The sequence below is a fragment of the Crotalus tigris genome, unplaced genomic scaffold (assembly GCF_016545835.1).
Source record: "Crotalus tigris isolate CLP2741 ecotype Arizona unplaced genomic scaffold, ASM1654583v1 scf7180000019309.743544, whole genome shotgun sequence".
NCBI classification, from domain to species: domain Eukaryota; kingdom Metazoa; phylum Chordata; class Lepidosauria; order Squamata; family Viperidae; genus Crotalus; species Crotalus tigris.
The window spans coordinates 652,713-674,447 of NW_024097480.1; the positions used below are offsets into that span (position 1 = coordinate 652,713).

At 45.2% G+C, this 21,735-nt stretch overlaps 1 protein-coding gene across 6 annotated transcripts in view; it reads left to right on the forward strand.

Moving 5' to 3' along the window:
* The first annotated feature begins 2,205 nt into the window (after positions 1 to 2,205).
* LOC120316245 (AMME syndrome candidate gene 1 protein-like) overlaps positions 2,206 to 21,735 on the forward strand; it is an 87,034-nt gene continuing 67,504 nt past the window's right edge. For 4 of the 6 annotated variants that reach the window (XR_005558900.1, XR_005558898.1, XR_005558899.1 and 1 more), the window contains exons 1-2: positions 2,207 to 2,338; positions 3,551 to 4,073. Coding sequence is in view for 1 of the 6 variants with exons in the window: in XM_039361600.1 (XP_039217534.1) it covers positions 3,622 to 4,073 (452 nt within the window). In the remaining 5 variants the exon portion in view is untranslated. Of the gene's footprint in view, positions 2,339 to 3,550; positions 4,074 to 21,735 lie in introns of all 6 variants that reach the window. The other 2 variants (XR_005558902.1, XM_039361600.1) reach the window with 2 other exon arrangements.

Genomic DNA, 21,735 nt, shown 5'->3' on the forward strand with positions numbered 1-21,735 from the left:
ACCATGCTGGCTAAGGAATTCTGGGAAGTGAAGTCCAGACATCTTAAAGGTGCCAAGGCTGAGAAACATTGACTTAGAGCAGCGGTTCTCAACCAATGGGTTGGGACCCCATTTGGGGTCGATCGACCATTTCACGGGGTCTCCAAGCAAGGCTGTCTGCCATTTTTTCCCCTTTTCCCCTTACCTCCCTTGGGCTGGGCCAGCTGGGGGCCCAGCCGGTGGTTGGCCTGCTCTGTCTCTGCCACTTGCCAGCGATGCTTTGGCTGGCGCAGGGGGTGGCACCACACATGCACGGCACTCCTGGGCAGGAAAAGTCCTTGACTTACGACCGGTTGGGTAGTCCTCAACTTACGACCGGTTGGGTAGTCCTCAACTTACGACCGGTTTAGTCCTCGACTTATGACCGGTTGGGTAGTCCTCGACTTACGACCGGTTGGGTAGTCCTCGACTTAGAACTGGTTGGGTAGTTCTCGACTTACGACCAGTTTAGTCCTTGACTTAAGACCGGTAGGGGGTCGCGGCATTAAAAAGGTTGAGAACCACTGACTTAGAGAGAGGCGGATGGTTCTATGAAGGGACAATTTGCATCTGAGCCATTGAACCTTATCTAGTCTGACTCAGATGCAAATTGTCCCTTTGAGAAAGGTCCTGTGTTTTGGCTTGAGCAATAAAATAGCTAATTGAAACTCTTGGATCGGATTGTTCTGCTTGTCATAAATAGAGGTTTTTTTTAAAAAAAAAACACCTTAGAATTTAATCTGTATTTTGAAATTAATGTCCTGAAATTATCTGCATGGTTTTGAAAGACTCATTCAACCCAAAAGTCACCGATCTGGGTGATAGCATCTAAGTTTTCCATATCCCTCTGTTGAAACTGTTCTTTAGTTTACAGGTCTTAAGGATGACCAGATTCTTTTATTTCGCTGCAAAAGCATGAACTTTTCCAGCTTAAGACAGAATGATAACATTCTACTGTTGACCTTTACATTCCTCTGAGTGATGAGTTTTATCATTCTGAGCAATCTCCTTTGGGGGGGGGGAGTCACTTTATAACTTTCAAAGCCTTTGACATCTTTTCTGCAAGATGGATTGAGTCTTATTTACAGTCTGAGACTAAATAACAGCAGCAATGAGGGTCCAAAAGTCAAAACAGGCAAAAAAGAAGAAGGAATGAAGGCATAAAAGAATAAATTACGGTAGAGTAAGACAGATTCCTTCAGGTAGAGTCGGATGACAGCATACAGGTAGTCGTCAACTTACAAACAGTTCATTTAGCGACTGTTTGAAGTTACGATGTTACTGGGAAAAGTGACTGACCATTTTTCACACTTACGACCAGTGCAGCATCCCCAGGGTCACGTGATCAAAATTTGAATGTTTGGCAACTCGTTCTTATGACGGTTGCCGTGTCCTGGGGTCACGTGATCCGCTTTTGCGACCTTCCGACAAGCAAAGTCAATGGGGAAGCCAGATTCACCAAACCACCGTGTTACTAACTTAACAACTGCGGTGATTTATTTATTTATTTATGAGACTTATATACCGCTTTAAGTGCAAGCACTCTCTAAGCGGTGTACACCAGTAAGCAATGTGTGTATATATATATATATATATATATATATATATATATATATATATATATATATATATATTTATTTATTTATTACATTGCCCCCAACAATCTGGGTCCTCATTTTACCTACCCCGGAAGGATGGAAGGCTGAGTCAACCTCAAGCGGTGAGATTTGAACCGCTGACCTGCTGAACACAGTCAGCTAAAGTGGCCTGCAGTACTGCACTCTAACTGCTGCGCCACCTCGGCTCTAACAGTGACAAGAAAGGTCGTAAAATGGGGAAAATTCACTTTAACAACTGTCTCACTTAGCAACAGAAATTTTGGACTCAATGATGGCCTTAAGTCAAGGACTACCTGCACCTGTAAGGGGTTTATCTTGTCATGTTTCCACTCTACTTTGTAAGTGGTCTCCCCTCCCAACAGTAACCAGGGTCAACCCTGCTTATCTTTAGAGACCGGTCAGGCCTGCTCAAGCTGCTAGCTCTATGCATTATTATTGCAATCGATATATCTATTTTTTTTTTCCCCACATGCACGGGAGCAATCCAGCTAGCTTTAAGGGCGAAGCCACCCTCTGGACGTCAAGGCTTAGGGCTGGTGCCAGGGAGGGCATTCCCGAAAAAGAATGGGGGCATCTTGCCAGGACGAGTTGAAAGAAAGCGGTGAGGTTTAATTATATCTTGGAGCGCCTGCCAGCCTCCCCCGGCCGATTTTGAAACAGCCAGCCCGAAGCTTTCGGCGGCACCGGTTGGACAGCTCAAGGTTCGGGCGGCGAAGGCGGTTTATCCCTGGCTAGGAGCAAACCGAGTTAAACCAGTCCAAAGTCTCCCCAATCCCCGTTGCAGGGCTGGAAACGCGCCGGCTTCGCTCTGCTGTAGCAAAAACTTCCACCCGGCTCCGTCCGGGGCTTCTTTTGGGGGGGGGGAGTTGGAGGGGCTGGGGGCGAAGGGCTGCGAAGCCGGCGGCGGTTCCCGTGGCCTCAGACGCGGGGAGCCCCCCCGGCCCTCCGCCATCGCCCACCCCCCACTGCTGCAAGCCAACCCGGGCCGGGCTTCTCTCAGCGCTCTGCAAAGTGGGGAGGGGTCCCCGCTGGAGGGATTCTCAAATCAAATCGGGATCCTAAGAGGCTCCCCCCCAACCCCCACGCGTGTCTGCAGCAGAGACCCCCAGTCGCGGGCCGAGAGCAGGGACCTGGCCCTTTGGGAGCCGGGGGGGGGGGTGGGAGAAAAGAAATCTGGGGGGGGGAGAGGAGAGAGTTGACTTAAAGAGTTACTAACGGCTTTTTTCTCTATCACTTTCTCTCTTGTCCTGTCCCCCCCCCTCCCTTTTGCTCCTCCTCTGCCCCCTTGCTCGTCCTTCCCTTTCTCTGCCCCCCCTCCCTTCTCTTTCCCCGTCCCTCCCCCCTCCTCTTGGCTGGGATCCCCGCGCCCCTTCCCCAAACTCCCCTCCTTTCCTTTCCTGGCACCCCCCTGCCCCCTTTTCTCTCCGGGATCCCTCCCCCGGCCCCTTCCCCAAATTGCCCCTCCTCCTTCCTTGCTCCCTTCCTCCTCTTCCTCGCCCCGCCTCCCCCCCCGCGCCCCTTCCCCAAACTCCCCTCCTTTCCTTTCCTGGCACCCCCCTGCCAACCTTCCTCTCCGGGATCCCTCCCCCCGCCCCTTCCCCAAACTGCCCCTCCTCCTTCCTTGCTTCCTTCCTTACTCTTCCTCGCCCCGCCTCCCCCCAACCTCCCCCCCCCGCGCCCCTTCCCCAAACTCCCCTCCCTCCTTTCCTTCCCGGCTCCTCCCTCTCCCCCCCCCTTTCCCTCCGGGATCCCTCCCCCGGCCCCTTCCCCCTCCTTCCTCGCTCCCCTCTTCTTCCTCCTCCTCCTCCTCTCCCCTCCTTCCTTTCCCCGCGCCCCTTCCCCAAACTGCCCCCCCCGCCTCCCCGGCCGGCCCCGCCCTCCGCTCCCTGCTGCCCGCTCCTCCCTCCCCGCAGGCGGAGCTTCCCCGGCAGGAGGCGGGGCCGGCGGACGCCCCGCCCCCGCGCGGCCGCGCGGCCCCCCCGCCATGGGTCGGAAGCGCTGCGTGGGGGGAGACGGCTCCAAGATGGCGGCGGGCTGCTGCGGGGTGAAGAAGCAGAAGCTCTCCAGCTCCCCTCCGTCGGGCTCGGCCGGCCCGGGCGGCGGCGGCGGCGGCGTGGGGGGCTCCCGCTGCGGCGAGCCGGGGGCGCTGCCGGCGGTGGCCGGGGGCGGCCCGCGCCTCAACGGCCTCGGGGGTCTGGCGGGGGGCTCCCCCGGCTGCGCCCTCTCGCCGCCGCCGCGCCCGCCCGGCTGCGGAGGGGCCCCCGGCGCCGGTCTCTCGGGCCCCGCCGCCCTGCTGGGCTCCCCCGGCGCCGGGCCCGGCGGCTGCAGGAAGATGGTGGTGTCGGCCGAGATGTGCTGCTTCTGCTTCGACGTGCTCTACTGTCACCTCTACGGCTACCAGCCCCCGCGGAGCCCCCGCTTTACCAACGACCCCTAGTAAGTACTCCGCCCCGGGCCCAGGGGCGCCCCCAGGCTCGGCCGTGCCGAGGGCGCCGCGTTGGGGAAGCGCGCCGAGGGGTCGCTCCCCCCCCCGCGATGCTGCTGGGCTTCCCCCCCGAGACCCCCGGGGTGAAAAAGAGGGAGAAGCCCCCCCCGCTCTCTCTGCCCCAGGAGCGAGGCTGGCCCCCTCCTCGATGCGGCCCCTCCTGGGTGGGGGGCTTCCCCCGGGACCCCCTTTTCTCCCTTTGTTTGGCTCCGTGCCAGGCTGGGTTTCTTTGCCCCCCCCCCAAGCCCTCCTTGTTCTTTTGGGGCGCCCCCCTCCCAGCTCCGGCTGGACCTTTGGGGGCATTTGGTAGGGCCGCTCCCTTGCCCTGCCGCCAGTCCCGTTTGGGGGGGGGTCTCCTGGTAGCCCAACAACTTACAGGTTGCAAGTGCCTGTGGTCCTTCTGCGCCAGGGGTGCCCCCCCCCCCCAAAATGTCCCGTTCAGAGGATCCCTATGGTTGTCCTTCTTGCTGTACTGTGGTCATTTTCCAGGATAGGATTTTTTAAAAAAAAACCAAAACTAAAAATCTCAGTCTAGGGATTTCCTGGTGGTCTCCTATCTGCAGTTTTTCAAGTTGAGCCCAAGTTTGCAAGGTAATTTCCCACAATTATCTTCCCAGCAAGCAATATCTGGTAGGAGACCCAAACCCTTTCCTCTCTTTTCTGGTTAGCATCTGGTTTTCCTCCACCTTTGGCTGCCTTGCCTGTGTCGCTTGGCATGGAATGAATGGGGGTCCCTTTAGCTGCCATTCATACATTTTTACCATTTCCTCTGGCCCTTTTTGCACAGCCCCACGGGGCAACCCTGGTGTGTAACTTTTGCTTCGAGTTGTCCGATCTCTCGGGAGTCTCTTCCGTGCCGATGGCGGGCCACGAGGTTGGGGGAATATGGTATTTATATATGCTCCTGCTGGCTTCGCCAAATTTGGGGAATGTGATTAATTGCTTGATTCTAGTTATCCCTCTGACAGGGTTTCTCAGAGTATTGCTTGCCCTGCCCGGACAGTTTCAAAACTTGTTTTTTACTGCATGATCTCAGGATTAGGAATTGAGACCTAAAACCAGCTGTGTGTGTGTGTGTGTGTGTGTGTGTGTCTCGGAGTAATTGTGGTGGAAAGTTGAAAAGGATATGAAAAAAAGAAGGCACCCTTTTTCCTGCTTACTATTCTCCCTCCCACTGCTCCCTCCCCCCCATATTTCACTTTCTTGGCAAATATTTAATTAGTACAGCTAGTCCTCGACTTACAACAGTTCATTTAATGACCGTTCCAAGTTACAGTGGCACTGAAAAAAGTGACTTATGATCATTTTTCACACTTACGGCTGCTGCAGCATCCCTTGCGCTCACGTGATCAAAATGCAGATGCTTGGCAACTGGTTCATATTTATGACGGTTGCAGCATCCCGGGGGGTCAGGTGATCCCCTTTTGCGACCGTCTGACCAGCAAAGTCAATGGGGAAGCCAGGTTCACTTAACCACGTTACTACCGTATTTTCTGGCATATAAGACGACTTTCTAAAGCATGGAAATAAGAGTCAAAGTCGGGGGTCGTCTTACATGCCGAGTCGTCTTATACGCCGGAAATTATGGTAGTTTCTGGCGTATAAGACAACTTTCTAGGCATGGAAATCGGCGCCGAAGTCAGGGTCGTCTTATATGCCAGAAAATACGGTAATTGAAAACTGCAATGATTCACTTAACAGCTGTGGATAGGAAGGTCGTAAAATGGGGCAAAACTCACTTAACAAACGTCTCACTTAGCAACATAAATTTGGGGCTCAATGGTCGTGAGTTGAGGACTACCTGTAAGGATTTACAGGTAGTCCTCGACTTAACGACCATTCATTTATCAATGTTTCAAATTGCAATGCTTTATGACCTATGAGCATGTTGTCATAATTTGGGAGTTTGGCATCTACACCGGTTGCAGCGTTCTGTGGTCACGTGATTGCCACTGGCAACTTCCCAGCCAGTTTCCAAAATTGTCACCAAATGAATGAATCACGGGACAGGTAATCCTCGACTTTACAAGCACAATTGGGACTGGAATTTCCATCCTAAGTCAGTCCAGTCATGACTCACTTTATGGCTGGAGTGACAGGATATAAATTCCAGCCAATTCCCAATTGGTACAGTCAAGGACTACCTATCCTGTGAGTTGTTAATGCCTTACTACTTGCAAAACCATGTTTATAATAGCTTCATGTATCTGTATTTTCAATTCTATATTGTCCACCCTGTGCCTTTTCCAGGGCAGAGTTTACACAGAGAGTTTTCCAGGGCAGAGTTTACACAGTTCTTCCTTCAGACACTCAGCTACGCATCCCCTAACCATAAATGAACACTTAGAGGTGGAACGAGAACTAGTCAAAGACATGGGTAAAGTACAGTCCCAACAGCCAGTCCATATTAAGAGGTGATTTAACATCTAATTTTGTATCTAGGTAATTTTCAGTCTCAGACCCATATATTATGCATTACAGTAGCTTTGCCTGATTAGGAGAACATAAGAGTGCCCGGACTATGCGGGATCAAGAGAGCCACACTTTAATTAAAGAAAACTTTTCTATGTCACAGAGGCTCCTTTAGTCTCGAGTGGAAGGCAGATCTAAGAGCAAGCATCAAGACCAAGCATTTCAAGAAAATGAAGTTTCACAGCTAGAAAAGGTGGTATACCTTCTCTAAAGTAGATCTACTGATATCAACATGGCACGTGACAACCCACCACTTCTTGAAAACTGAGTTATCAGTGTAGTTACTCTAAACTAGAAAAGGGAGAGGGCTGCTTCTCACTTTTCCTAAATTCGTTGATAGCTTTTGTCAGTCAGAAGCCTTTGTATATTATTTTGCTTGTAGATGCTGTCTTGTAAAGAGTCGCTCTTAGGCTGTATAGTAAAGCAGGTTGATTGAACAGTTCTTTCTGGTTGCAAAACCTGAACATAATCATCTTTGAGCGAGTCAGGACCATCCAAAATGTTCAAAATTTGTAACTGAATTCCCACGGGAAGCACTATAAATTTGACCATTAAAAAAAAAAAAAAGATCTGGTAAGGAATCATTGGTGTAAGAATTGGCATCCTTTGGACAACTGCTTTATAACAAGAGGATGATAGGATTGCATCTTACCTAGCTTTTAAATTTGCACTAAAAAAGATGAAAGTAAATTAAGCATAAACATTCAATCTGGAGGAAGACATTTATTCTGAATTAATCTGCGTGCTTGTGATCTTTGTATAGGAATGGCCATAACCCAAATATTGGTGTAAAGATTTCATGAAAATTGCTGATTTATTGGATTATAACTTCTTTGCTTATCCTTTATCTTACCTTTTACTGGTTTTATTGGTTTAAATATTCTTCTCTTGTGAACAATTTGTTGTGTAACTATAAAAATTGTGAGATTCAAGCCCTGATTTTTAAAAAGTGCTTGGATAGGTTAAGGTGTTTGCCTTATTATTAACGCCATGAAAGTACTTTCTCATAATACAAGTTTCCTTTTGCACAGTTATATACACTGACAATTCATTTCTAATGAACGAATACAGGTATACGCATCTGTGAGTGTTTAACGGTGCAGTTTTACAAAGCTAAAAGTGTACTGGTGATTACTATATTTGCTGTGTTCCTTGGTTCTGACAGAAAGATATATGATTTTCTGTATACTGGCACATAGATTCCAGGGGTGTGCAGTTTTTTTATTCGGTTCCAAAAGTTGTTTCAGAATCCTTGGGAGGCCATGAATGTATCACCAAGCTATGATAAAAGACACAGCTGCTTTAAAAAGTTGTACAGAGGTCCAATGTTGTCTTGTGTTTTCCAAAACACCTTTTGAAATGGAACACAAAAGGCAGTGCAGCTGTAACAATTACTAGATTCTGCTCCCTTGCCTCACTTCTTATGAAGATATATGGTTTCCACCAGCATATAGGTTAGGGATACAATCCAGATAATGTAAATATAATAATTATCCCTTAGACAACTGCCTTATAACAGGAGGGAATAAGGATGATAGGATTGCATCTTACCTAGCTTTTAAGTTTGCACTAAAAAAAGATGAAAGTAAATTAGGCATAAACATTCAATCTGGAGGAAGACATTTATTCTGAATTACTCTAATCTGCACGCTTGTGATCTTTGTACGGCCTATAAAATTTCAGCTGCTGTATTGCAGCGATTCTTATGCAGCCCCTTTTATCAGTTCACCCACATGGGAGCCCTTTTTTAATATTCAGCATTTTTTTCTTTCTCTGTGCATTAGTTGCCTTATCCTAATCCAGCTTATTGACCTCATTGCTGATGCTCCCTCATGTGCCAGGCTGAGCACATTAGATTTGTTTCCTGTAACAGTGAACTCAAAATGGAAGGCACGGCAGTTGGAACAAAAGGTGTCGGAGAAGATAAGGGAGATTCCATCGTCGGTGGGAAGGGATCTCGAAGCTTGCCGAGGTGTAGACGGCAAAATAATAAAAAGGAAGGCCATTCAGTAGCTTTGAAAAACTGAGCATTAGGATGTGGAGGTGGTCTACACTCCTTTCTGGAGAATGTCAGCTGGTTGGGAGGGTCCCGCCTGCTATGGAATGAAGTTGTGGGCCCACATCTTGTGGCTGTGTCACTTAGATGATACAGCTGGTAGATCCACCCTGGATTCCTTGCATTTATTCTGCAGTTCTGTGAGTTGATTCTTTCACCAGAGACCCCGCTCCTCAGGCTGTCTCTGTGGTTGAAACAGATGACCGCTCGCCAGGGAATTTGCTAGGTCTTCCAATTTCTACATTTTTAGAAGAGTTGACGGAGCCCAGCAGGGCTAGTCTGCTGCATGGCTGCAAGCTTGACACGGCTGTCCCCTTTTGTCAGAGCTCCAGGGATTTCTCCTCTCCAAACACATTTCAGGATAAGCTGCAATTCCATAGGCATCCTGGCCAGCATTGGAAGAAAAAACTAATGCAGGTAGTCCTCGACTTAGCGGTCGCCATTGGGCCCAAAGTTTCTGTCGCTAAGCCAGACATGTCAAACACAAGGCCCGGGGGCCGGATGCGGCCCGCGAAGTGGTTTCGTGTGGCCCGCGAAGCCATCCTGAAAACAGTGAGGGAACAGCCCCCGCTGCCTTGGCCCACAAGTCTTAAAGTTGCCAAGGTTGAGAACCCCTGATTCTAATAGTTAAGGCGCCAGGCTAGAAAGCAAGAAACCATGAGTTCAGGTGCCACCTTAGCCATGAAAACTGGCTGGGTAAACTTGGGCCAATCCCTCTCTCTCTCAGCCCAGCTCACCTCACAGGGTGGTTGTTCTGGAGAAAATAGGAGAAAGAAAGAGCATTAGATACGTTCGCCATCTTGAGTTGTTTATAAACATAATAAAGCTGGGATATAAATAAACAAATAATAGCCTATCATTTGCTCAGGGGTATAGTTTGGAGGAAAGCTATGGCAAATCTAGACAGCATCCTAAAAAGCAGAGACATCGCCCTGCCAACAAAAGTACGTATAGTCAAGGCCATGATTTTCCCAGTTGCAATGTGTGGCTGTGAAAGTTGGACCGTAAGAAAGGCTGAGCGCCAAAGAATTGAGGCCTGTGAACTATAGTGCTGGAGAAGAGTCCAGCGAGTCCCCTGGACTGCAAGGCGATCCAACCGGTCAGTCTTAGAGGAGATCAACCCCGACTGCACTTTAGAAGGCCAGATCCTGAAGTTGAAACTCAAGTATTTTGGGCATCTAATGAGAAGGAAGGACTCACTGGAGAAGAGCCTAATGCTGGGAAAGATTGAGGGCAATAGAAGAATGGGACGACAGAGAATGAGGTGGCTGGATGGAGTCACTGAAGCAGTAGGCATGAGCTTAAATGGATTCCAGAAGATGGTAGAGGACAGGAAGGCCTGGAGGAACATTGTCCATAGGGTCGCGATGGGTCGGACACAACTTTGCAACTAACAACAACATAGTATGACGTAACCATGCAATGCCTGTTGGAATATCCAAAAGTGAATATAATTTTGGGGGGGAGAAGAGGAGGAGGGATGGAGGTAAATTTCTGTTCTTTGTACTTTGCTGATGTACATGACACAAGATGCAAAAGAGTGTAAAGAAGTGATTAAAGGGTTCCCTGCAACCTGTTCGATGTCAAAATACCACTCCACCTCTATATGTCTCCTCTTCTGTTCATTTAATCTTTCATACCATTAAAAGAATTCCCTTACAATATTCCCCAGAGGTTCCCTGGAAGAAGATTTAGGCCTACTCAGCTGCTCTGTGCTCCTTGGGAGCCTGCAAAGATTTGGTTTTTATCAGGAACACCCTATTGATATTGCTAATATTTATTTTTCAACCCAAGATGGTTTAGTCTTCCACCTGGTCTTTATGCTTCTGAATGTGGCAGAACATTCCGTGCTAAGGTCGGTCTTATTAGCCACCTACGGACACATCGTTGATGGCCCATAACCCACAAGAGGTCACGGTCTTCATCGAAATCGATGGACGAACAACATACATGCTTCTGAAACACAGCAAAAAGCTGAGGACACCATCCTGCTTAGGACATAGACGAACAGAGTTGGAAGGGACCTTGGAGGTCTTCCAGTCTAACCCTTCTCAAGCAGGAGACCCCCATACCATGTGAGACAAATGGCTGTCCAGTCTCTTCTTAAAAGCCTGCAGTGTTGGAGCACCCACAATTCTGGGAGGCAAGCTGTTCCGCTGGTTAATTTTTCTCACTGTTAGGAAATTTCTCCTTAGTTCTAGGTTGCTTCTCTCCTTGTTTAATTTCCATCTATTTCTGCTTTGGGTTTGAGTAAGGAATTAGGCCTTTTTGGTCCTGTGGAGCAACCAGCAAACACTGGAAAATGCATTTGCCTTATTCTTGAATTCAGAACTCGTAAATAGTCAACACAGAGACAAAACAAATTTCAGAATTCCTGATCTGAAAGTGCTAGGAAAGGCCTTAACTGCAATTTTCCGCTATTCTCTAGCCACTTCTTTTGGATAGAATCCAATTGTACCTCCATTGAGGTTGAAGGGTTGGCTTAAATACATTTGGAGAAGAGAATTTCTAACCTAGTTCTGATAGACAGGTGCTAATTGTCTTGGAAGAAACAAATAAAGGATAATCTGAGTCATTGGGGACTCACCATCCAGTCTATATTTATTTATTTATTTATTTATTTATTTATTTATTTATTTATTTATGAGACTTATATACCGCTTTAAGTGCAAGCACTCTCTAAGCGGTGTACACCAGTAAGCAATGTGTGTGTGTGTGTGTGTGTGTGTGTGTGTATAGATATATATATATAGATATATAGATATATATATAGAGAGATAGATAGATAGATAGATAGATAGATAGATAGATAGATAGATAGATAGATAGATAGATAGATAGATAGATAGATAGATAGATTGCCCCCAACAATCTGGGTCCTCATTTTACCTACCCCAGAAGGATGGAAGGCTGAGTCAACCTTGAGCCGGTGAGATTTGAACCGCTGACCTGCTGAACACAGTCAGCTAAAGTGGCCTGCAGTACTGCACTCTAACTGCATGGATAACATTTGGAAAAGGCTTGGAAATAGCTGAAGCAGAGAATTTTAGTTTTCATTTCATTTTATTAAGGAAATACTGTATATCTGTCTTTATTTCTCTATCTTTATCTCTCTATCCCTTTCCTCCCTTTCTTCCTTCCTTCCTTCCTTCCTTCCTTCCTTCCTTCCTTCCTTCCTTCCTTCCTTCCTTCCTTCCTTCCTTCCTTCCTTCCTACAATAAACCACATTGATGCCCTGATAAAATTTACATGCATCCATCAATCACTTCATGCCAGATCTAAATGACCAGGATCAAGAAGTCTCTAGAATTGTAACCAAATTGTGTATCATGGACAAGTTCAAGGTGTATCTTGCACTATTTTTTGGATAGTGTCTAATCTGTTTCTTCTCAACTTCTCAGTTTGATCTATGACTATATATTTTAATAATTTAAACCACCCTGTAAATTCAGATCTGAGAAAAGGCTTTAGGTCTTCTTGCCATTTGTGGGGTATATGATCCTTGAAAAGCCCAAAGTAGGAAAAATACATCATTTTGAGTCAATGCTTTTTTTTTTTTAAAGAGTTTTAGAACTGCGCAAGTTCAGGAATACTAAACAGCTTTTCCACAAGCCACCCCAAAACACATCTCTGCGGTGTTGTGAATTCTCAATATAATCTGATTTAACAGTAGGGTAAATGTAATTGGGTGAACACAAAAAGAGCTGAAATTGGAATAAAGGCTGGATTCAAAGGAGACTTTTAAACTAGGAAAACTTCTTTCAGATATTCTAAAATTTACTGTGTTCCTTGCCTTAAATTCTCCATGCCTACTTTCCTGTCTGCAAGACAAACTATCTTGAAAGTGTGGTAAGATCATTTTTAGACATTGTATAAGAAAAAAAAAACGTGAAAAGGTCAGGTTGTCTTAACTTAGAATGAATCTTGCACCTAAAGTTTTAATGAATTCTTGAATCCCTTGAATGCTATTGAAGCTTGCGCTGCCTCACCCTTTTGCTTTGCAGATATCTTAATTTGCGGTAAATACTTGGTGATGCAAAACTACAATCAGTTTGCCTGTGAGCGTGTTAGTCCAACATTGTCACCCTGACCATAGCTTTCTGAGATTTTATGCAAAGGTCACTTTCAGCCATCCCAGATAATCTTCTTACCGGGAGATGCCAGCCTTTGAGACTCTCTGCCTTCAACGTGTCTTTTCCTGTGGAATTGTTTCTCTGCTAAGGAGGAACTTGGAAGGGTTTTGTGTTTTTTTTTTTTTTGCTTCATTAAATTCATTCTGATCGCAAAAGAAAGGGCTAGTCCTGGGGTAGGCAACCTCAGCTCTTTTATGACTCGCGGACTTCAACTCCCAGAATTCCTGAGCCAGCCATGCTGAGGAGAAAGGGAGAGGTTTCCAAGCTGAGCCATGCTGGCTCAGGAATTCTGGGAAGTCCATGCATGCTGGCTGAGGGATTCTGGGAATTGAAGTCCACACATCTTCAAGCTGCCAAGATTGAGAAACAGTGGCCTAGGCCCTAGACCAAGGGTAGGCAACCTGGGCTCTTTTATGAGTCGTGGACTTCAACTCCCAGAATTCCTGAGCCAGCCATGCTGAGGAGAAAGGGAGAAGTTTCCATACTGAGCCATGCTGGCTCAGGAATTCTGAGAGTTGAAGTCCACGAGTCATAAAAGAGCCAAGGTTGCCTACCCCTGGGCTAGTCGCACATATTGCCTTTGAGTCTCTGCTTCTGCAGTACCCTTGGTAGTCACTTTGCTTTGGCACCTTTGGAGAAGCATTGGCTCTTGTCCAGAGAAAGCTCATCAGGTGGATACCTGAAAGTTGAGTCATGGCAACGGGGCTCATTTTCCTGTTAGTCGGAGATGTTTCACTGCCCATCCCAGCTGTCCAAACGAGATGGTTAGAGGAATCTGAGTAGGCAGAGAGCCGTTGGAATGTGCCAGTTCCTAAAATTTCGACAACCTCCTGGAGCAGTGTTTCTCAACCTTGACAATTTTAAGGCATGTGGACTTCAACTCCCAGAATTCCACAGCCAGCATTGCTGGCTGTGGAATTCTGGGAGTTGAAGTCCACATGCCTTAAAATTGTCAAGGTTGAGAAACACTGCTCCAGGAGTCTACCTGGATGACTGAGAATCTTTGTCGGCATACCATCAGACGTACTTTCCACAATAGGGCTGGGTTAAATTCCTGTCGGGGTGGATTTGATTTAAATCAAGTTGATTTAAATCACTAGTAAAAAGGCTTGATTTAAATCCACTCAATTTAAATCACAATTTTTAAAGAGCAGCTGTCATCTCTGACCCGCTGTGGACTCACCGACAGTCCCGTTCATTTTAATGGGACGGCTGGTGACGCGGCAGTGACATAACAAGGTGAGGGACGTGGCGGGCAGCGGGTGAGTGGATGCCCGCTAACGGGCGCTGCCGTGATGGATCTGAAATGACAGGTGCTCTTTAAATGTAGGGACTCATTCTCGCTGGCAGTTAGAATCTTTAATATTATTTGCAAACAAAATGAAGGTTTCCTGTTTAGAATAATAAGCTGTCAGGTTAGTAAAACAGATATCACAAGAAATTTTAGGTTAATAGGTTAATCACACATAGCTGGAAAACTACTCACATTCTTTTATTTAACTAAAACACTGGTACAAATGTGTTTCTCTTCAAACAACCGTACAGTTTGTAGTGTACATAGATTTGCAAAACAATGGTATAAAGGAATATTCCTGAACTTTGCTTTATCTCATGGTCACTGTGAAAATCTGTGAGTGCATCAATGCAGTGCATGTTATCTCAGCTTGCAGAGCTTGGATTCATTGAATGAGTTGAACAAAAATGTAAACATTGCAGAATACACAGCCTCATGCTACATAACTAAGCTCCATTTCGTGCTGAATAATCTAAATTATTAATGTATCTTAAATAGAAAAGTATATTTAGATAGATTTTTACTCCAAAAGCATTTTATTAAAATAAATTGGATAAAAATTAAAAAAAAATCCGATTTAAATTTAAAAAATCCAATTTTTTTTTTAAAAAATCATCGATTATTATCCACCCTGATTCCTGCTATTGCCGTCCAGCCCTACACAGTTACATTCAGTGCTGAATTTTTAGTACAGTAGAACTTTCTGCATGTCTGACCCTTGCTAGGAACCGGTGCTTGTGTAAAGCATTGGGGGGGGGGGGAACCTGAAACTCAGCATAACAAACTATCAAAGCTAGTTATCTCCAAATTTCTTACCTTCACGTGTATTTTGATTATAATTATTTAATGGGTTTACAGATAGTCCCCAATTTACAACCATTCATTTAGCTAGTGTTCAAAGCTACAACGGCTCAAAAAAAAAAAAAAGTTATTTATCACCAGTCCTCATATTACGGCAGTTGCAGCATTCCTACGCTCACCTAATCAAAACCTGGGTGCTTAGTAATCAGTTGTAGCATCCTGGGATCGTGAGATCCCCATTGGTGACCTTCCCAATCGACTCTGACCAGCAACATCAGTGCAGAAAGCTGGTTTTTGCTGAAAGACATGTGAGTCCCTTAACAACTGCAATGATTCGTTTAACAACACGACAAAAAAAAAAGTTATAAAATTGGACAGTTAACAACCACCTTGTTTAGCAATGGAAATGCCGGTCCCAATCGTAGACATAAGTCGAGAACTATCTCTATATCAGGGGTCCCCGACCACTGGTCCGTGGACATACCGGTCCGCGGCATGCCAGCAACTAGACCGCACAAACAAGCAAAGCCCTATCCATGGAATGCAGGCAGCACACAAAACCACACTCCAGCCCGTGGAAAACCCTCTCTCCACGTAACCGGTCCCTGGTGCCCAAAAGGCTGGGGACCTCTGATCTATATGATTTACAGAAGTCACGTTTCATTTTGTGCCGTGAATGACGTTACAGAGAAATTAGCAGGAATATATACTGAGCTCAATGTCCCTATTTCGTTACTGGCTGGATCTTGTCAGGTTCTCCTGCCCCAATTTCTATTTCCCAGACATAACAATCTCTGATTCTGTGTTAAGTGTTCTTTTTTTGGGGGGAAAGGGGTACCATTTTTGAAGCCACCTTCCTAACTTGTACCCTTAGGTCAGGGGTAGGCAACCTTGGCTCTTTTATGACTCGTGGGACTCCAATTCCCAGAATTCCTGAGCCAGCCATGCTGAGGGGAAAGGGAGAGGTTTCCAAGCTGAGCTCAGGAATTCTGGGAGTTGAAGTCCACGAGTCATAAAAGAGCCAAGGTTGCCTACCTCTGCTTTTAGGGGATGCTTTCGTCAAGGGTTTGTCCACAGTATTGGAGAGTAGAACTTCCATCGACTACACTCCTTTGTCAAATGCATCAGTTAAAGAGCTTGAGTTTGACTCTGTGTTTAATTAATGTGTCAGAAATTAATTCCACCCACAGGTTAGTTTGTGACTAATCAGAGAATATATTCCATGGAACTCTCTTCAATAAACCATGTAGAGAGTTTCTTCCTGGCATACCCTTATTTGTTTGTTAAATTTATTTGCCACCTATCTCGTCGTGAGGCTCCTCTAATAATAATAAAAAGGTTTACAATAATAAAAAGGAAGAAAAATGAAAGTAAAGTAATAGAACTGTAACATAATGACAAAGGAACAAAACAAGAACAAAAAAAAACACATTCTTGCTAGATCTTTGCAAAAAAATATGTCCTTCCATTGCACGTAAATGTTGTCTTTTAGAAAACATTTCTAAAATGTTTACCTTGACACAACTTCATGGGGCTCAAATCTTAAGATTAGGGTTATTCTATATTTGTAGAAGATTGGGGCACACCTAGACTGAATCTCATTAACCTGGAATAGCGTGAAGGGCCATTACCATCAAAGTCGAAGCAGGATTTTCCAGCAAAACTGTTTTTAGATACAGAGGTTCTTTTCCAGTCTCCTTCATTCCTTGAGGTTTCATCCAAGTGGGGTGACTTTTTTCCCCCCAAGTCTTTTGCAGGTGAAATAACTGAACAGATGAGTGGTTGGTGTCTGGTGCTGATTTGATTACAAGCATGTAGTGATGCCTGAGGAGGTCGTAGTCATGATGGCTGGGAACATGGAGGTTAAGTCCAGTATATCAGGAAGAAGATCAGATTGGGAAAAGCTGAAGTCCCGTGTTTTTTGGGGGGAACCTTGGCTTGCTTCAGAAAATGGTTTCGTAATAGCAAATGGTAAATGATTACCATTATCATTTCAGATAAATGATTGTCCAGTTTCTTCTTAAAAACTTCCAGTGTTGAAGCATTCATAACTTCTGGAGACAAGTTGTTCTCACTGTCAAGAAATTTCTATTTAGTTCTAGGTTGCTTCTCTCCTTGAAGAGCACCAAGGACTCTCATTTCAACCCTGACCTACAATCTCCTTTTTAAAAAAAAGTAGTGTTCCAGTTTTCACTAAAAACTTAATTGAACCTTTTATCTGCATGTGAATGGGAAGATTTTGGCCAACACAGATTTGCTAAATTCAAGCAAAACAACCAATCTTTTCACAAATATCAAGCTTCTCCAGATTGTATTTATTTTGATTTTAAACCGGTGGTTTAGGAACCATCTTAATTGACCATTTGCATCCAAGAACAGAGAGGGGAGTAACTGCCTTTTTAATCTTAATGGCCAGGTATTTTGGAAGCCTATCAGTGTTGCATTTTTGTAAGGGTTTTCATAATTGAGAGGTTTTGGAAGGATTCACTTGATTCTGCAAAACTGGAAAAGGAGATTACAAATGCTTTTTAAAAAGAGAGCACACATAAAAAGACGGGTCTAAACTACAACAGACAGCTTATTAGAAAATATGAAACTAAGGGCTTTTCATAATTGATTTTTTATCATTTAACACAGTGGTTCTCAACCTGTGGCTCGGGACCCCATTTGGGGTCGAACGACCATTTCACGGGGGTCGCCAAACAATGCAGTCCGCCATTTTTTTTCCCCTTTTCCTTAGCTGTGCTACTCCTTTTATTCTATTGGCTTTTGAAAGCCAATAGAATAGACTCTCTTGAATAGACTCTAATTTTATTGGCTTTCAAAAGCCAATAGGAATTGTCCAGGCTGTCTCTGCCCTGCTGAGCCCGCCAAAAGTCCCATTCTGCAAACGGTGCTGCACCAGTTGAGTAGTTCTCAACTTACGACCAGTCGAGTAGTCCTCGACTTATGACTGGTTGGGGGGTCACGGCATTAAAAAGGTTGAGAACCACTGATTTAACATAATGGAATTTAGACACTGAGTTGTATCAAAATACATCCAGGTAAAATGATTATTAAAGAAGTCACGCTACTTGCAAATGATTTGCGGGCACAAATTGCAGAGATTGATAATTTTATGAAACTGAGGTTTATAAATCATATTACAGCAGAATAATTGCAATTGGAATAGTGATACCTGATACATAGGTGTTTGGGGGAGAAAAGTGGAGTTTTGGTAGAGGTGAGTGTAAAATGAACATGGGAAAGGGATGCTTTGAAAGTCTGCAGTGTTTTTTTCTTTAATCCGTTGTAGCATCTTCCTTTTAGGTGTTCTCTGAACACACAGAGAAATTCTTTCCTAAAATAATGGTGAGGTCATGTGGTGAAACACCCCAACCAGTGTTTTCCATTGATGGCTTCAAAACAGCTTTGATAGTTATCTCAAGTATTTTGTGAGATGATTACTTTACGCTAATAATTAGCTTGTCCATTTGCCTACTCTCATTATTCTTCAGTTGAGGTTTTTGTCTCGGCAACAGATTATTTCTAGGAACACTGAAGTTGCTTGGGGTGACAAACATCCAATGCTTCTTTGTTCTCTGGCATTTGGATGTCAGCATTCAAAGCAGTTCTGATAAAAAGATAGAACATAGAATAACATGTTGGAAGGGACCTTGGAGGTCATCTAGTTTAGGGGTCCCCAACCCCCGGTCCGTGGATCAGTACCAGGCCATGGCATGCCAGCAACTGGTCTGCACAAACAAGCAAAGCCCCATCTGTGGGATGCAGGCAGCACACAAAACCACACACTCCGGTCCACGAAAAACCTTTCTCCATGGCACCGGTCCCTGGTGCCCAAAAAATTGGGGATCTAGTTCAACTCTCTGCTCAAGCAGGAGAGTCTATATCATTCTAGACAAGTGGCTGTCTAGACCAGTGGTTCTCAACCTGTGGGTCGGGACCCCATTTGGGGTCGAACGACCATTTCACGGGGGTCGCCAAACAACGCAGTCCACCATTTTTTCCCCCTTTTCCTTAGCTGTGCTACTCCCTTTTATTCTATTGGCTTTTGAAAGCCAATAGAATAAACTCTCTTGAATAGAGTCTAATTCTATTGGCTTTCAAAAGCCAATAGGAATTGTCCAGGCTGTCTCTGCCTGCTGAGCCCGCCAAAAGTCCATTCTGCAAACGGTGCTGCACCAATTGAGTAGTCCTCGACTTACGACCGGTTGAGTAGTCCTCGACTTACGACCGGTTGGGGATCGCGGCATTAAAAAGGTTGAGAACCACTGGTCTAGACAGTCTCTTTTTCAAAGCCTCCAGTGATAGAGAACCCACAACTTCTGAAGGCAAGCCGTTCCACTGATTGATTGTTGTAAGTTGTAAATAAGCTAATCATGATAAAGACATTATCACCAGCATGTTTTATTTTTCAACTGTTGAGTGCTATGCAAAAGTAAGTCTCATACAACTAGCAAATTGTTCAAATGGGAGCTCTTTAATTCAGTTCAAGGTTGGAAAATTACTCATAGGGCTGGGCAGCCTTCTCCACCCAAGACTTTCTGGATTGTTGGCTTACCATTCCCATAATAATCCATCAGATTGGTTGAGTTTTTGTGGGGATTGTGTCTCATCACATCCAAAGGGCCCTCAATGGAAAAAGGTTTGGCTTCTCTGGAGTTTCCCTCCTCCATTTTCTATGTAGCAACATGGGCAGGCCATGTTGTAAGGATGCCAGATCATCGCATCCCTAAACAGCTCTTCTATGGTGAGCTGTCTCAAGGAAAGCGATCGCACGGGGGACAAAAGAAGCGATTCAAAGACACGTTGAAAGCCTCTCTCAAGTCCCTGGATTTTAACACCATATCTTGGGAACTTCTGGCGCATGATCGACTGACATGGCACACCTTGGTGTACCAGGCTTGTCAGACATATGAACACAGAAGGACAATCTTGGCACAAGAAAAGCGAGCACTCTGCAAAGCCAGAGTTGTAAATGCTGAATTAACAGTGTCTACATTTCTTTGTTCAGTATGTGGCAGAACATTCCGTGCTAACATCGGTCTTATTAGCCACCTACGGACACATCGTTGATGGCCCATAACCCACAAGATGTCAAGGTCTTCATCGAAATCGATGGACGAACAACCAGCATAACTAGGACTTGCTCACTGTGTCAGAATCTGCTAAATAATTAGAAGGATTTCCCTTTAAATCAGAACCGGAAACCCACTTGAATTAGTAATTTCTGATTCTGGTTTAGAAGGGGATTTTGTGCTGTAGTTTTAACATGTCAGTCATTTGAATTTGGTTCGAAGAGCAAGTTTCTGTTTGCAAGGATTGAGTATGCCTAGTCCAGTGAAAAGAAGGACTAGTTTTAATATCTGAGGGGCTGCCACAAACAAGAGGGGGTCAATCTATTTTCCAAAGCACCAGAAGGCAGGACAAGAAGCAATGGGTGGAAACTAAACAAGGAGAAAAGCAACCTAGAATTAAGGAGAAACTTCTTGACAGTGAGAATAAATAACCCAGTGGTTCTCAACCTGTGGGTCAGGACCCCATTTGGGGTCGAACGACCATTTCACGGGGGTGTCCGCCATTTTTCCCCCCTTTGGCCACGCCCCTGGCCCCCGGTGATGTATAAGTGGTTGGGGGTCACCACAACATTGAGAACCACTGAAATAACCAGTGGAACGGAACGGCTTACCTCCAGAAGTGGATGCTCCATCACTGGAGGCTTTTAAGAAAAGATTGGACAGTCAATTGTCTGAAATGGTATATAGGATCTCCTGCTTGAGCGGGGGGGGGGTTGGAATAGAAGACCTCCAAGGTCCCTTCCAACTCCGTCATTCTATGTTTCTAAATATTGTATCTGTTTCCTATTCCTTGATGCACTATTTGCAGGCGTCTATAGAGAATGGCCAGGTATTATCATTTGTTAGTTTTTCTTACATCCCTCCTTCCCTCCAGTTGCTCAAAGTGTCTTGCATGTTGATCACTCTCCATTTTTAATCCCAGCAAATTTATAAGATAGGTTAGGCTGACACTGACTGGCATCCGAAGAGTTTCATTGGCTGAAAATGGATTTAAACTTGAATTTTCCCAGTCCTAATCCAACAGTTTAATTACTAGGGTTTCTGTCTACCAGGGTTTCAAAAATGGCTCATGATACAGGAAAAACATACAACAGCCAGAATAATAAAAGCTATCTAATACTCTTCATGGAGAAAATCTACATGGTCACTATGAGTCAAAAATGACTTGATGGCACATCACCAATCTACTACTGTAGATCTGCCTTCTCAAACAGGGCCACCTGGACACGTTAGAATATCATTCCTAACTGTCCTAAAGAGTAATTGCAGAGAGGTTGAGAAAATATAAGGTTAAGAAGAGTCTTGCATTTGTAGGTGATCTTTTCTCCTCCTTTTTTGCAAGTTGAGAAGTACTCCTCCTAACGTTGAGTATTTGAAACCCCCCCCCCCCAGGGAAAAAGCAATGCAATTCTCTCCCCGACACACATATATTTTTCTTGTAAACATTAAGACAATTTGCAGAATCGCCCTGATTTGCTTTTCACCATTTTGCGCACAAAATTGGTAATGCTTTAAAAAGTGGCATCTTTTAAGCGCCTCCGGAATGCTGTGTATGAAAGAGATAGCAGCGTGGCGCTCAGCAGGGGCTTCTCCTGCGAGGATCATCAATGAATGGATGTTGGCAATGAGAACCGAGAGAAAGGAGGATCAGAAAGCTACTGAACAAACAATGCCAGCTCTTCCTTGAATTTGCTGGGTTTTTTTTTTTCTTGGAATAATAAGTGGGAAGAAATGAAAACCAGTGGCTAGCCAGGCGCCCCAATTCATGGCTATTCACCC